Source organism: Chamaea fasciata, unplaced genomic scaffold (assembly GCF_029207755.1).
Source record: "Chamaea fasciata isolate MVZ Bird 193981 ecotype frontalis unplaced genomic scaffold, bChaFas1.0.hap1 SCAF_6, whole genome shotgun sequence".
In the NCBI taxonomy this organism is placed as follows: Eukaryota; Metazoa; Chordata; class Aves; order Passeriformes; family Sylviidae; genus Chamaea; species Chamaea fasciata.
Window position 1 is genome coordinate 22640460 of NW_027094091.1, and position 13729 is coordinate 22654188.

General features: G+C 40.2%; 1 protein-coding gene across 3 annotated transcripts in view; it reads right to left on the bottom strand.

The window, feature by feature from the left end:
• Window positions 1-9957, bottom strand: part of RFC1 (replication factor C subunit 1) — a 33105-nt gene extending 23148 nt beyond the window's left edge. Inside the window, exons 1-4 of one of the 3 annotated variants that reach the window (XM_066185627.1) lie at window positions 9874-9957; window positions 4728-4856; window positions 3687-3762; window positions 3111-3230 (exon numbers count right to left, since the gene is read on the bottom strand). In XM_066185627.1, the coding sequence (XP_066041724.1) occupies window positions 3111-3230; window positions 3687-3762; window positions 4728-4856; window positions 9874-9876 (328 nt within the window). In that variant the 5' untranslated portion in view covers window positions 9877-9957. Of the gene's footprint in view, window positions 1-3110; window positions 3231-3686; window positions 3763-4727; window positions 4857-5595; window positions 5660-9873 lie in introns of those variants that run through there. The other 2 variants (XM_066185626.1, XM_066185628.1) reach the window with 2 other exon arrangements.
• Window positions 9958-13729: the final 3772 nt, after the last annotated feature.

A 13729-nucleotide genomic window follows, 5' to 3' on the forward strand; every position in this document is an offset into this window, starting at 1 on the left:
TTACTCCCTTACCCAGGGAGTTAACTACTATCATATAGTCACTATATTCACACAACAGTCCTCTCAAGAGCTTGAGTACAAGAGCACATTTACCATTATATGACCCTTATGTTGCACTGCTGGTATTCCCAAACTTAGCCCAATCAATTTCAAACAGGCTCACTCCTCAATAACTTTTATATTCTCCTCTACAACACCCACCCCTGCTTCTTCAGAGGATTTCTGCCAGAACCCACCCTCATTCTCCAAATGCATTTCAAAACTCCCTTAAGGTTCAACGACACCTTTGCAACAGACTTTTCAGCAAACACTTTAGAGAAAGGTTGGTACACGCAGTACTATTTATCTCCTCCTCACATTTTCACTTAAGTATAGCGTTTTCCATAAGCAAGTAGAACACAAGTATTGCCCAGGAAATGCCAGTGACAGTATTTTATTTCCCCATGAAGTATTCCAGTGAAAGACACGCTTATTCACTGACAACCTGCTGCTCATTTGGACCTGTGCTTGGATGTGAGGACTACTTGTTTGGACACCAGTATTAGCACTTAATTAAGTTTTTGTCTGGGGTTGTTTGGCTTTGTTTCGTTGTTTGTTTGTTTACCCATCCCCGATATTCTCTACATTAAGAGTCTATATTCAGCAAGGACCTTCACAAGCTGTTCTTTTTGTCCTGTCTTCTAAGCTGTAAAGGAACAATTTTCCAGTAACCTGGAGACTACCATGTCAATTTTTCTACCTTTAAAAATAATTCAGCCTACCACTAAGACTTTTCTATTTTTAAAAATATTCCAGCAATCAAGGCAATTGCTAATATACATGATTACTTCTACACAATATATATGAAAGATTAAGTATTCACTTCAAGCAAGGTCAAAATTCTTGCTAAATAGCCACCTATGATGAAACCAGATGAGGTTCAACAAACCACACTCACAGGTCATCTACAAAGCTCAAGGTTCCATGCTTCATTAAACAGTGCAAGTATTATTTTAACAAGTAAAATGAACATCTAGATTTTTCCCAAGCCCCGAAGACTGTACTACCAACAAAAAAGGCGCTTTTTTCCCCTTTGTTGCAGTGCAGAACAACTTAGTTTTATCTTTGGCCACCATTAAACTAAATATTTATTTCGATTAAATGTATGAATGAAGACAAAGAGCAACTATTCTTGCTTTGTTCTTTTGCCTTTTAAAAAATTAACTTGTTCACAAAGCAACGCAATAATCCAGATCAGTCTACTCCTACACAAACCTAAAGGTTGATTTCCCCAGACACTTTTGGAGAAAGCTGTATACCACAGAGATATACAGATCAGCTGAAAAGGAATTCAAGCAATAATGGGAAGAAAGTTTCAAATTAAACTGAAAAATAGGTTGAGGCAATTAACTACCAAACCTCTATTGCCTTGTTGATGCCAAAAGGCTCTTTCAAACACTGCCATGGACGGAGCCTTTGAGAATGAGATTCTGACTTCTGAGTAAGTCCCAGCAGCATATTCTTGATTTAAGTTTTCAGTTCCACAACAGTAAAAAAAAGGACAAACATCTACAAATTTTGTTAGGACCTTTTCTATCTGTGTGTTGATATTCCTATTCTGGTAAAACATATTTATCTCAAGCCAACCGCTGTTCCGATACCACTTAAATGCACTCAGCTTGACAGGTCCATCAAGCTGAAGAAACAATTTATAGAAATTAAATGTAAACAAAATTCAAGCATTATGTCTCAGGGTTGTAAAGGCATTGTTTTAAAATACACTGTTAAATCAAACCTGTGTGTACTTAAGACTCTTTTGATAAGAGTAACCTTGAGCCCATGGTTTCCAGGGATTTCACTAATGACCTTGAGTAGTGTTCCCATGGTATCCCTATGCAGAAAAACCTGATTACACCACTTGGAATTGCATAACAAACCTAAATATATGCTGTTTGTTTCCCAGGAATTTGATCATTTACCTATTCTGGGATAAATGTTTTTAAAGATCCTTTTAATTAGGACAGAATTGTGGGAAAAACTGTCAAAGGAAACAAAGCTTTGAGTAAAAGGATAAGTAAGACGAATAAAATGTTATTTTGGAAAATTGAGCTCATTTGAATCCCTGATATGATACAGCAGTATGTCAGGTCAACTACCTAAGACAATCAAAATAAGCACAATGTACCTTAGAGATGGAAAAGACCCCAAGGAAGAAGAAAGGTATAGAAAAAAACAGCCGAGCTACATTTCTAATGCCATACTGCAGCAAACAATCCATTTTTGTTTTAAAAATGCACGGTATTATTATAGGGAGGCAATGTTTATGTTCAGCAATAAACTTACAAAAAAAAAAAAATACTGCCATACCTAGTGACAGTGTTCACTCTTCCAAAACAAGTACAATAAAACTCAAAGAGGGATTACAGAAGCCGTATTAAAATTCTATTACTTAAAAACCATGTTTGATCAAAACAGATTTGGATTCAAGTCTGTTAATTGAATCACAGTTTCCTCAGGAAGTACTGTGGCCAGAAAAGAATTCTACTCCAGAGACAAATACAGAAGGCAGAAGTTACAGCTTCAGCCCAACTCAGACTGGGTGCAGAAGTACAGGCAACCACTGCAGCAACTGACAAAATAAACGTGTGTGTTGAGAAGTAAAAGACAAAACCCAAGAACTTTTTAGTCACCAACATATCACATTAGACATGGAAGGTTATATACCAGGTAAAATAAAAATCCCTGTTTTATAACCTGCAGCCAACAGTCATTTCAAAGTATGTTAGTGAGCAGCTAAACTATATTAAAGGTATTCCTTAACTTCCTCCCCTAAATCTACGGAATTCTCTTAAGCAAGTGAAGCATTGCCTCATTAAACTACATGACTATTTAAATCAACCTAAGCCACTACTCGCCAACATCTCAGTTTTCACTCTGCTCCAGACTTTACAGTACTTGAGGCTAAACTTCTGAAGTGTTTTTGGTTAGCTTGTTTAAGAAGAACATAATGATTCTTCCTCAATATTAGGTTTTATGGCCACATTTGAGTCTATCAGTCAAACAATCCATCCCACTGTAACACAACCCACCCCACTTCAGGTGAACATGTAATGATATATTTCTTCCATTACCTGTCTCTGAAATATAAACAACAGGATCCTGCTTTAGAACTTTACCAAGTTTTGAAGTAGCTGCTTTTTTCTCAGGTGGCTTCTTCGAATTTTTCACTGACTGCACCTCCTCTTCTGAATCTGTGTTTTGACCACAACATAAATGTAGATTTCCTCCACATACACATAGGCTTTAAGTAATAGATCACATAACAGTTAATATGTTCACATATATTCAGCTGAGTGACAAAAAGACTCCATATTCCTACCATACAGTGGAAGGTCAGAGCATGGCTTCCCTTTTCAGCCACCATATAAATGACTAAATGAAAATTTGGTCAGAACTCAGTCTTGAGAGCACTATTTCTCTTTTTCTCTCCTACTACTAAAAGGTTAGAACTTGCCAAATCTCCAAACAATATCAGTACTTTAAAGGTAGCAGCAATATATTAATTTCGTACTCCTATTCCTCACTGCTGAACAGGAACTGTTTATTAAACTCAACCCACAAAAACTTTCAGATGTACAATTTACCTAATCAACATTGCGTGCTGACAGAAAAACAAAGGAATATTCAGAAACAGTTGTGAACACTACCTGAATCATAGATGATTCTTCTCTTCTTTTTTGTCCGCTTTTGTTTGGAATCATCATCACTGGGTGAATTATTCACCTAAGTGTAACAGTCCATTAGTTCAACCATTAAACAGATCCTCTAAGCTTTTGGTCAGTCATACATTCAAATGTACGAGTTTCAAACAAATTCTAGCAGAAATTATTTATTTTCCAATATTACATTTACAAACAGTCTGGTGCTAACCTTGTGCATGGGAGGGGAAAGATGCACCATGGAGAAAATAAGGAAGAATTTCCACATAGAAATTACATAGTCAGAATATTTATTTTAAGTAGCATGCTACTTCTAAACTGTTACGTTTCACATTAAACATTCCATCCTATTAGAAATTCTTCCACTTTTTAAGTGATTTTAAAACTAGCTTTAGCCATTGCTGTCTTTTTTTATACAGCTCAGATGATTAACATGTAAAGCAGACTGAAACCAGAACCCAATCTAGTTTTAATGTGCCATTTTAAAGAATTTGGTCTTTGTAGGAGGTTTAGAGAAGTGATCCCAACAAACCTAATGTTCATGTTTCCTGCACAGGTGTTTAAAAAACTGGTCAGCAGGCACTACACCACAGACTTTTACCTCATTTGTAAGCATGACACCTTTATGAAATGTCTACATCTACTGGGCACAAACCTTGGGTTTATTAGACTAAAAATTACATTAGCAAACCTAATTAGAGAATTGTGGCCAATAGTCAAAATCACCTCAAATATATCAGACTCTTCTTACACTAGCACTTAACTGTAAAAACTTCTACCTACCTTTGTCTCAGAAACCAAAGTTTTCAAATTAGCAATTTTCTTCACCCCTACAAAGTTTTACTGCTAGAAGTTAATTTTTAGTGGCAGTTTCCTGCCATGCCTACAAAAACAACTGACATATAATCTGTTATTTTAGTACATGAGAAGAATCATGACTTTAAAAAATGCTAGATACACAAACAATCCAGCAACATAAATATGAAACTATAAATATCCAACTCCATAAATATGAAAAGCAAAACTAACCTTAGTCTCCTTTTCCCTTTTCCTCCCACTTGAGGGTCCTTCACCATTTTTAATTTTTTCACTCTTTTTCAGAGTCTCACATTCCTGTCGCTTTCCAGAAGGTACAACACCAAAGAATCTCCGGATATCCTAGTAAAAGGGAAAAGAGATTTATAAATTTTTAAATACAGACAGCTCTTCACACTACAAAATAGCAATGCACTGAAGTTACCTTCTCAGCAGCTCCATTACATTTATTGATTTTGAAATCCTGTTTATAGTTCAGAAAACAAAGCCCAGATGGTTAGAAGTAGTGACTCAGACACCCACACCACCTGACTGTAGTCTTTGAATCATGAAAAGAATAATTTCTTCCTCAGCTGGTCATCTTCACCAATACAAACTTCTAGCAGCAATGAAATATGACTTAAGACGGATGTATAATTAGATTTTTTTTTTTTCTGATTAATTATTGCAAACCTAAACCAAAGTATTTCTGTAGTTAAAATGATTAACACAGCTATGAAGTAGCATCTCAGGTAGAAAGAAAGAAAAGGACCGGGAGCTTCAAACAGTGAAGTAATGATACAAACTGCATTCTCCACCTTCCCAAAAATTTTTAAGACAGTAACTCACACTTCACTAAAAAACTAGCCAGCAAGAAACTTATAAAACTTAAATGAAGAAAAATGACACTAAGATCTATTTTGTTACCTAATTTTAGTACCTGACCACAATACCGCCATAACAAGCTTTCTAAGCATGTATAATCAGCAGCTGGAGCTTAAATTTTAGAAAATCACTATTGTACACACAAAGCCACATCTGACTACTCTTTAAAAAAATCTAGCAATCCAGTTTTATTAAAAGAAATTGAGGAAAGAGGTACCTTATTGGTATCACTAGCTCCAGGTTTAGCAGGCATTTTAGAGAAAGAAAGCACCTGCTGTGGCCTAAATCACAGACAGCAGGTAAAGGATGGGGCTCAGGACTCCACTGGAGACAGCTGAGAACTTTTCCCTTTCATGGAGTTCAGCTGGCACCTCTTTATTATTACAGGGAACCACAAGTAAAGCTGTACATTCTGATGAAACTGGCATCAGGTCTGGTTGATAAGGGGTCTTTGAGGCTCTTTTTCTAACAGTCAACTCCTGTAAGTTTGGATTTAGGGCTTAAAATCAATGGAACATGGAATTTGAAAGTATAAACAAAAGATAGGACATGTATAGATTCATTTAGTGCACATAAAACAATTTTCTAGAATTGAAAATGTTGTTTCCTGTAAAAATTTAGGCTCTTTGTGTTTTAACTGCATATATTAATATGGATTCAGCAAATGGGAGACTGAAAATCATTCTTCCTCAGTGTAACTTCACACTTTTCCATCCATGGAATTCATGCCTTGAAGCATAGATTTTCAACATTCTACTATTTTCCATATATTCCTACAATATAAATGCAGTACTATATAAAACACTGAAGTTTTGACTGCCAATACCTATAGCTAATAGGTCTTAAGAGAGCATCTATTTAAAAAGTCTCCAAATAGATATTTGGACTTAATTACTCAATTATACTCATTATTACTGACTTCTTTTTAGGCTAAAGGTAACATAGGCAAGAGAAAAAAAAAAAAAAGTCTCATTAGATCTTTTATGTAGGAAAATAATTTAAATACTTAATACAACACTGCAAAATAAAGTGCTTTTAAAGTTCTCTTTTTTAAAAAATAGTTGTTACTTTAAAGCTTTAAATACTTGAGGATTTAATTTTAGATCAACAGTAAGGCTCTGTTCATTCCACTGTTATTACTAAAAACTGTTAACTAAGTGAGGTGCTCTGCAAATCTACCTTGCTCTGCCAAGCTCCGTGCTACCTGGAAATTGTTATGTGAGGGAACATGAATATACCCCAAAATTACAATCACCAAGCTTGTACATTTTAAAAGTGGTAGCAGGGAATATGTATTACATTGGTTAGCCCAGCTTAAAACCACATGTCTGCTTCAATTTATTTCTAAAGCTTTTCAGCAATAGGCTTCTCCAAAGGCTTTTTAGCAAGATTTATTAATCACTGCTTTTTCTCTAACTTGCTCTTGAGTTTGGATTCTGGTTCCAGAATCAGTTTGAAAGTGTACATAATTCTGGCAAAAGCTTTGCAGAACCTTTTGGTGTTTTGAGAATAGGCAATAACATTAGAACTCTTTAAGATTTATACAAGGTTTATGAAATGCAAACTTAAAATACACAGCCCTAAGCTACAAAGGAAGATTGATCTATGCAGTCTATGCAGTCTTCTTCAATATTCTACTATAAATTCACCAGTCTTCTTCATCTATCCTGCTCCTCGGAGAAGGTAATGCTGACATAACACAGTGAATAGGGAATTGCTTGGGAGAGAAGTATGCCTCAGGGCAACAATAAAGTTACCTTTCAGTGAAGCTTTCATCCAGGAATCATGAAACAGATTTTTTATGCTTTTTATAAAGACATGCCAGATAAACTATCCATTCATTGCATAACTAATTGCAGAAATCAAGCCACAGAAGTATCTATCATACAAGCTTAGATCCCAGAGAGGACCACTTTCCTCCATCCTGGGCTTATTTAACATACTCTAACTGACCTTCCTATTGGTATATTATGAGACCCATACATATATAGGACCACCAGGTGGAAAATCTGTATATTCAGCTTTTATCTATGCTCATTCCAATGAGGAAAGGCTGGAACTGTCAAGTTTCCTTCCAGGACATGCCCCCAAAAACCACAGCAATGTGCCCTGTGTATCCTGGACATACTCACCAGCATGGCTGTTCCCTTGCCCATAAGGCTAAAATTAGCACAGGCAAGGCTATTTTGGGCTCCCCAGGGCTGCTTCAGCAGCAGCACCATCAAGGGTTAACTTTGAGCAGTCCTACCTGGGTAGGAGTTGTAACTAAATGTTAGGGGGGCAATTGAAGCATGGCATCTGAAAGGCCTAAAAAGCTGGCTTCTCCTCAGCTTAGACTTGTATGGCTGTGCCATCCAGCCCCTGCCTGTCCGACTACTGCTTCAGATCCTCCATCTTACACTGCAACAGAAGATCACAGTAGTTAATCATGGCAGGCTGCAAGTCTTCTCTTGAAAGATTTGTATCTGTCTGTTCTATTGGGGAGAGTAACACCAACAGAAACTGAAACTCATTTATTAGGTAGTACAAAGACTGGTAACTCAAAGAGGGTTTTTACAAGACTAGTGTTCAGTAAGGCAAAATATTCTCCAAAGTAACATCATATAATCCAGTCTGCATCTCAAAACAAAAAATAGAAAACTGAACTTCACCAACCTAGCTCAATGACTGCAGCAGAAAGTAATGCACCTTATTACTTCAGGGTACCCTGTGTCTCAATGAGGGCCTTACATCAAAATCATTCTTTCCAGTCTGCCTATTTGAGTGCAACTTCTGCTCACATATCAGCTCTGACACTTGGCACTTCCAGAACAATTGCACTAACTAAAATCAGATCTATACTATCACTTCAGTGAAACCAGTAATACCTGCTTGGATAACTACACCTAATGAACAGTTACTGATAGTGGTAACTGCAGCAGATTTTTCAAGCAGTATCACAATTCCAAGTGTATCACAGCTGATGCTTCAGCTCCAGACATGAGTATTGCTCTCAGCAAGAGGAAACTCGAGAAATTCCTGGGCATTCATTCCCTCAGGTGTATCACTGTAGCTCGCTGCTTGTGAACTGGGTCATGGCCACTAATCTGGGTGAAAAAATAAATTCCTTCTAACACAAATCAGTTTGTTGTGTAACTCTGCACACATCAGTTCTGCACAGCTGAGAATATACTGCAGAATCAAGCTAACAGGGGCTACTTACACTTGGCACTACACAACAAAAGTCTGCATGGGTGTGACGTTGACTTGCAATATGCTCACGCTGTCACTGCACAAGCAGAACAGGCTGCATCATTACTAACATCACAGTACTTCTGCCTCTTTTTCCACAGCTGCAGCTGAGATGGTTGAGCAGCCACTTCAGCACTGAAAAGGGAATGGGATGAGGCAACTTTCACGCTCCCCAAAATGATGGTTGTCTTCATCCCTTCTAAGACAGGGCCAGACACTGTGAGATGTGTGACATTCAGAAGATCACACAGCGGGAGTATGCCTTAGTTCTGGGAAGGTGGGAAAGGAGGAAGCAAGCCTTCCAAGATCAGTTTACTAAAAAGGTGATAGCAGGGACACAGGAGAGGCAGATTTGTCCTCCTACATAAATTTGAAGTCATCAGCTGGCCCAAAACAAACCATGAAAATACCAGTTTAATAGTGCCAGGAGTCGGAGTGCTGGCAGACCTTTGTCAGATTGTATCGCCCACCATTGCACAGCACCAGGTGTAAGCCACGAACAAGCTTAAACTCTTCGGAGAATCCAAAACTAGAGTTGCACCTTAACTTGCAAAATGATATCTGTAATTAAGCCAGTAAAAGATGTGCACAGACTCCATCTGAATAAAAGCAAACTTATCTGAGCCAGAAATGAAAAGGGGATACCATCTTATGGTGACTGCATAGGTGAGCAGCACTTTGGAAAGCACAGGAACACGTGTATGTTTATATTTAAAAACTCTTTACATCCTACAGAGGGTTGCATCATTATCTACAAACAACTGTCTACTTCCAGACTTTCAAGCTCTTTTCTTCCCCCGAGGAATTGTTTTTCTGTAAATACTGCGCACCCTCCAGCTCGGCATCAGAAACGCCTGTGTGTGCTCCTGCTGGACTTAAAGGAAGAGGTCACACTCCGGCGCACCGCCTTTACAGAAGGTTTGCTCATCCGCATTCCTGCCCCGGACGAGCCCACGGTCCGCGCCCTACTCCCCACCCGCTTTCGGGGAAAAGCGAAACTGGAGAAGCTCAGCGGCATCCCCCTCCGGGCAAGGGCATTTCCTCGGCCGCGGGTTCGTGGGAGCCTCGGCCCGTGCGGGCGGGAGCGCGGCGGGGCGGCCTCTCCGCCGGGGCTGCGCGCCCGGGGCCGCCCGCGGGGCTCGCTCAGCCCGCGCCGGGCCCCGACGGCCCCGCGGCCGGCCCCCGGCCCCCGGCCCCGCGGCCGGCGGGACCCTGCGCGCCGCCCCCGCCCCGCACACCCCCGGCCCGGCGGGGAGCCCCTCACCATGGCGGCGGCGCGGTGCCTGTGCCTAGCGGGACGCTCCCGGTTCCATGCTCCCGCCTTCGCGCCAACTCCCGCGGCCCGGCGCGCAGCGCTGCCGTCACCGCCGCGACGGGCGGGGCTGCGGGGCGTGCCCGGGGTCGGGGCCGGGGCCGTGGCGGGCGCTCCCGCGGAGCCCGGCTGCCTCCAGCGCGCTCCCCGGACCGTCGCTGTCGGCCCTGTGCCCGTCGGTGGGCGGGCGGCAGCGGTTTAACCGCTCCCGCGGCCCCGGGCGCGGCCCCGGCGGGAACGGGAGCGCTGCGGCAGCAGCTCCGAGTGGGGCCGTGTGTGCTCCGGCACCTGCGCCAGGCTGAACTGCTGGGTGAAAACAGACGAGAAAGCAGTGCCAGGCCTCCATGGCTTTCGTCTCTTTGTAGGGCGCTGAGGCAAATGCAGCACTCAAAAGAGGCGGGCAGCCGGGCCCGGGTCGGCGCGGCGCTGCAAGGCATTTCCTGGTCATAAACATGAAATGGTCCCCTCCTTCCTGGCTGTCGGAGCGCCGGGATCGGGTTCCCTAATGGTACTTTCTCCTATGCTTTGAGGCTGGGGAGAGCTCGGAGTTTTGGAGTCCAGGAGAAACCGGGGAATTAATTAACGCTGTGTCTTCTACTACGGAGTGCTTAATTTTCTAATTAATTTCTAATGAAGTCTATATTTTGTTCCACTGAACACACTTGCTGAACGCTGGAAGGGAATAAACGTGGTCAAGCCAAATAAAAACAACTCCAGTCTCAAATGTTGTCTGATGTTCAGATTTTGTCAACCTACTGATTTGCTCATTATTGTTGGACTTGGAGAAGAGTGGGCAAGACAAACTGAATTTGTGACGTTACAATATATTGCTGGTGATTTAGGAGACCCTTCATCAAAGAAATCCAACCTGAGAGTACAAGCTCAATTTGCACTTGTCTCATACTGCAATCCCTAATGCGGTCACTTGTGTTCCCCCTGTGTTCACTGGTGGCGTGGTCTCATTCCAGAGAGCTGTTAGGGATCCCTATTACCATTCCTGTTTAATTCTTGAAATTGGACTTCAAGTAATTGTAAGATCCTCTTTGTACAGAAACTGCTACCATTCTTTTATGAACACACGTGATTAGGTGGACCCGTGTATTTTCAGCATTAGCATAGCTTGTGAATTTGGGTTTCTGCATAAGAAACACAGGGAGAGGGTAAACACAGACCCACAGCACAGGCTGTGCTTTTTGGCCTGTTTTGCAAGTTATTCCATACGCACTCAACATAATGGCTATGCAAACAAAACCGATAGTGCTTTAGAAAAACATCTCCAGTGATAAGTTTGTATTTACATATATAATTCTCGTTATGTAACTTCAAAAGCTGTGCGTGTTCTGATACCAGCACTGAAGATCAGTTAAAATGGCTGACATTTGTAAGAGCCAAACTCTTCAAATGATGCTAAAAGAGTTATTGCACGTGTTTATCTCTGTTTGTAGTTGATAAAGCTACCTAGAGTGACATCCAAAAGAGGAGTATCTGTTTGTGTGTTTGTGACATCTTCATGCTTGGAAGGCAAGAGTTTAACCCTTTATGGAGACATCAGACTGAACAGGAATGCCTACAATTCACTCCTGGGGATGGTGGGGAGACCCAGGATACCTCTGTTCCTGTCTGCATGCCTATGGAACCAGTGGGAGCGGGAAAAACCTTGCTCCACCACAGGGGAAAAAACCCGATCACTCATTACATTATGGTGTGCTTTGCAAGATAAAATCAAGGCAAATAGCCTTCCTTCTGAGTCTGTAATTGATCATGGGTTGTGTTTTAAAGGCCTATTACCCAACTAAAATTGCAGCTTTTTAAAAAGTAGCTGAAGTACACTTGATTTCACCACCCTATTTACAACTATGACAAATAATTTTTACTAAATTAGTATTGTTTTCTACTTTTATGAAACTAACAGATTAATTGGCTTTTAATGTTGGGTTTGTTTTGGGTTTTTTTCCGAAATACATTTTAAAAAGTGAGATATTAAATCTTGAACTTGAGTTTTTTTCCTCTATGTAATAAGCCCAGTCCTACTGTTAATATTATTAGTGAAGGCTTTGTCTTTCTTATTGAGAGAGGTGGTTTTTAATAAGAAAATTGCATTTTCTTATATTGAGAAATAAAAATAGTCTGTTTTCTTTTTTTGTTAATATCTTGTTTATTTTATTCTCTCATTTTTTATATTGCTATGTTGATATTCTTTTGGAATTTAAACCAACTCTTTAAGTGAAATGTCAGGTTAAATTCTGGTTGGGTTTTTTTTGTTGTGGTAATAATGAGCATTAATACTCATTTACTAGATTGTAGTCTCTATTTTGGAAAAATCTCATAAAGCGTATTTTTCCTACTAGACTCTCTAGTAAAGGAAATAAATTTTTTCTGGCATTGTAGAAGCAGAAATTAGCATTTTGTTACAGACAAAAAATTCCAGAAGTTCTTCATAAAGCTGTGGTGTAGTTTCTATTTACGTTAGGCTTTCTATAGTATCTATCACAATTATGTGTCTTTGGAAAAGACTTGATCCCATCTCAAACAGGTTTTGCTGTTTAAGGTGAAGATAAGGGATTTGCATGACGCTGCTGTGGGCAATTACATAAGTTGTGCTTCTTTGATCACCTAACACTAGTAGATAGGAGCAGCTGATGTTAATGTAAACATTACACTTCTTCTGAGTGAACTTTGTCTTTAGGTCTTTGTCTTCATTTACACGTCTAGGCAGAATGAATGTGTCAACTCAGATACTCAGTCTAACATTCAAAACTCCGTCCTACAACTAATGTGTTTGGCATTTCTGTAGATCAAACCCCATATTTTCAAGCCAAACCCCAAAACCAGGAGAGTTCATATTCAAGAGTCGAGTGAAAAATTGCTTTCTTCATTTGAATCACATGCCTTGGAAAAGGCAAAGAAGAAAAGGAAAACTGATGAGTAGGAATTGAACTGAATAATCATTAGACTTCCTAACTACTGAATCTGTATCAGCAAGTGCCCTGGAGATTTCAGCTTCTCCCAGTCTTGATTCATTCTGAAGCCAGATTGATTAGGTGTGTGGACAGAGGCAGGAAATCCCACGGTGCAGCATCATACTGTATGATGTCCTCATACAGCATCAGGGTTGGAGCCTGTCCTACTCTGCTACTTGAGCCAGTGGGATCATCAATTCTCTTCCCCTCCTATCACACCCTGACTTCCCAACAGCCCCTGATCATACCACGCTCTTCTGTGCTGATTGCTTTCCAAATTAACAACAGTCACAGTTGTTAATTAAAATAGATAAAAGACTTTTTATTTAATAAAAGACTTTATTAAAGACTTTAATAAAATAAAAGTCTTTAATAAAAGACTTCCTTTCCCCAAGTCTTTGCTCAGGTAAGAAATCCTCCTTCCAAATTTAAATCACTGTATGATTCTCATCAATTAAACTGCTTCGTCTTTTACTTCATGAAGTTAAATTACATCCCAAACAGTTAAATGTAACCAAGCAGTAAGAAACTGGATTCACAGAGGCTTGAAACATTGAAACACTTTCAAACCATGATTATAGCATGCTCCCAGTCATGTCAGTAATAAGGAAAGAAGTACAGTTCGTGTCCTTATCCAGACCAAGCATCTGAGAGCACCAGTGTCTGCTGCACCTTACACATCTCAGGCAGGTGCAACACACTGTCTGCATCCAGTGCCACTGGTACTAACACTGCTGTATTTATTGAGGAGAAGCATGTTGTCTTTTCCTTGCCCAGAGATTGCCCATGGGGTTACAAAGCTGCTGTGGGGACTTGGAGCTCAAGCATCTGGTAAAGATGGTGGTTAG